The 3,133-nt window shown below is 30.9% G+C and overlaps 1 protein-coding gene across 1 annotated transcript; it reads right to left on the bottom strand.

The window, feature by feature from the left end:
• Nucleotides 1-2,057: 2,057 nt before the first annotated feature.
• Nucleotides 2,058-2,817, bottom strand: LOC149401681 (heavy metal-associated isoprenylated plant protein 16-like). Its single transcript, XM_089610839.1, has 3 exons — nucleotides 2,678-2,817; nucleotides 2,479-2,557; nucleotides 2,058-2,353 (listed from the first exon to the last, which is right to left on the bottom strand). The coding sequence occupies exons 1-3, from the start codon at nucleotides 2,681-2,683 to the stop codon at nucleotides 2,058-2,060; spliced, it is 381 nt and encodes a 126-aa protein (XP_089466965.1). The 5' UTR covers nucleotides 2,684-2,817.
• Nucleotides 2,818-3,133: the final 316 nt, after the last annotated feature.

A 3,133-nucleotide genomic window follows, 5' to 3' on the forward strand; every position in this document is an offset into this window, starting at 1 on the left:
TTCGTCACTTTCTCTCTCTTATTTTTTTTCAAATATTTTTTTTTGCATCAAAACTTCAAAAATTCGTATCTTTCTCATACGAACTCGAAATTGAGTGATTTCAGATCCTACAAATTTGTGGCGTCAAGATCTTCAAAAATAGACCCATTGTGTTTGATGAAAAATTATTTTCAATGCATTACATTTACATTTCCATTTATTTTTTTGATAAATTTCAGTTATTTCCATATTTAAGGTAGTAATATGATTTTTCTATATCCATGTAGGGATGGCAATTTGACCCGTTACCCGCGTTCCGGCCCGTTACCCGATTTATTCGGGTCGGGTAATACCCGTTCTTTTTGGGTAAACGGGTAATACCCGTTAAGGTTTTAACGGGTCCGGGTACGGGTAACGGAATAGCCATCCCGTACCCGGTTACCCGGGACCCGACCCGTTAACTTTTAAATATTTAAAAATATAATAAATCATATGTTTACCTAATTAGATGATATATTTTAAACATTGTTTTTATACGTAAGAATAATGAAAAGTTGGTTCTTTCATATATGTTACAACCATTTTTTTTAGGAAACAACTTATTCCAGTGTGATAGCGTTGCAATGAAGATAACCAAATTTACAATGAAGATGATCCAATTTACAACGAAGACTTCTTTTGTATTTTTTATTTATTTATTTTGAATTTTAATGTCATTTATATTGTAGTAACTTTAATATTTTTCACCTAAATTTAATTATTTTTAAGCTTTATATTGTTGAGAGATTTTTATTTTATAAACGGGTAAGCGGGTCTACCCGACCCGCTACCCTTTTTTTAAACCGAGTAAACGGGTAACGGGTCTAACATTTTTAACCCGCTTACCCGGCGGGTATCCCCGTTACCCGGCCCGTCTCAAAATCCGGGTAAACGGGTCCGGGTAACGGGTAAAAAATTATAGCGGGTACGGGTAACGGAATAGGTGTACCCGGCCTTACCCGTACCCGTTGCCACCCCTATATCCATGGTATTAAACATGATTTTTCATCAAACACAATGGATCTATTTTTGAAGATCTCGGCGTCACGAATCCGTAGGATCTGAAATCACTCAATTTCGAGTTCGTATGAGAAAGATACGAATTTTTGGAATTTTGATGCAAAAAAAATTATTTGATAAAAATAAGAAAGAGAAAGTGACGAATTTGTTAATAAATAAGGGCAAATTAGACCTTAATTATTGCCACATAAGCCATTTGGCTATATCCCTAAAAGTTGTCAAACATAGGCTAAAAACAAATTTTATAGTTTCATTTTGGTTTGGTTATTTTGCTACACTGCCCTTAAAACTAACTACTGTTGTTTATCTATTAAATTTGTAACATTTCAAAATATGATTACTAGTGTTTTTCTAATATAACCCGCGGCAACTCGGGTTAATTAACTCGTGAAATCTAAAATTGGAAAACTACTATTTTTTAACATATATGAACAACAACATAACCTAAATGTATAATAACTTGTATAAATCCACAGGTATGTATACACAAAACAGCATAAATTATATATAAACGCTAGTTTCTAATTTTGAATATTTAATGGAGATTCTCTAATTTACGTAAACAGTATTGATGTTCTTAAAATAGAAATTATCTTTTTTTATTATTATTTCTACTGTTTACGTAAATTAGAGAATCTCCATTAAATATTCAAAATTAGAAACTAGCGTTATATATTCTAACTAGTCTATTTATTTACCTAAACAATATTAAGATTAAATTATTGAGTATAATGCATGAACAGCTAGGTAACAAACTTAATTGGGTTTAATCAGTTAACATCAGAAGCTCGCAATGATCTAAAAATAATAACAAAAAAAAAACTAATTAAGTAATAAATTAAATAAATCTTACCACATCAAATACAGAAATAATTAATATATATATATATATATATATATATATATATATATATATATATATATATATATATATATATATACACACACACACGTCAAAAGAAAAGGCATGAAAAACAAGGAATCTTTATTGATCATAAGGAAGTTGAAGGAATGAAAATTCACATCATAGAACAAGTGGGGTTCGAGTCATAAAGAGGTTCACAGTAATAAACCCTTGGTTGTGAGTAATAACGAGAAGTGGTGTAGTAGTAACACGGTAATATTGTTGCCTCCTCATCATTAACTTTATCTTTGTTTTCATTATTTTCCTCGTCTTTCACTTGTTCCACGCTCACCAACCTTGCCGACCCAATTTTCTTCCTCAGACACGCCGTCAGGCTCACCGAATCCACATCTTCTCCAATCACCGTCACTTGGTTTCCATTCTCTCCGCCGATCTGAACCGATATCACGCCTGTATATGTTTCCACAATAATATCAAATAATTATTTTACAATTCATAATTAATAACATATTTATATATATATATATATATATATATATGTGTTTGTGTGTGTGATGATAAAAAAAAGTACGTACCTGATCTAACTGCAGCGATGCTCATGGCGGTAGTCCTGCATTTGTCACATCTCATGCACACCTCCACCACAATCTTTTGCTGCACATATTAATTTTTATTTATCATAATTATATATTGAATCCTTTTTATAGAATTGATCATATATGGTATTAATAATAATAATGTAAAGTGTGACACACAACAGCAGTTTATAATTACCTTCATGCTGCTGGCGCTAAATAGATACGATATAGGATAGTGCTGGTTTTTATTTAAAAAGACAACTCTCTTCTTAAATAGATGATATATGAATATGATGTATAAGAATTCTTTCTTGTAGGAAAGAAGCAAATTAAGTCTTTGGTAAGAACAATTCTTAGTCATGTTGAAATATATATTCTACTAGTATTACAGATAAGCTGCAGAGTATGATCTATAAGTCGTCGCATTAATTTTCATATATTGTTTAGTGAATTACAATTATACCACAACACACCTTAAAAAAAATTGTTTGTGGTAGATAAATAGTCATTAGTCATTATTACTCATTGGTTTCTGAGATTTGTTAGATATATTTAATATCTCAACAAAATTATAAAATTTACATAATAAGCTGCTCACAAAATAATTTACATAAGTTCCCCCAGATGAGAGGTCTAGCTCCCCCTGTTAAGA

This window comes from Urtica dioica, chromosome 4 (assembly GCF_054948205.1).
Source record: "Urtica dioica subsp. dioica isolate 48M chromosome 4, U.dioica_male_clone48M_v1_H2, whole genome shotgun sequence".
In the NCBI taxonomy this organism is placed as follows: Eukaryota; Viridiplantae; Streptophyta; class Magnoliopsida; order Rosales; family Urticaceae; genus Urtica; species Urtica dioica.

Coding starts and splice junctions, on each gene's coding strand:
- LOC149401681 (XM_089610839.1), bottom strand. Junction 2,354..2,478: donor CATCGCTGCAGTTAGATCAG/GTACGTACTTTT, acceptor AAACATATACAG/GCGTGATATCGGTTCAGATC.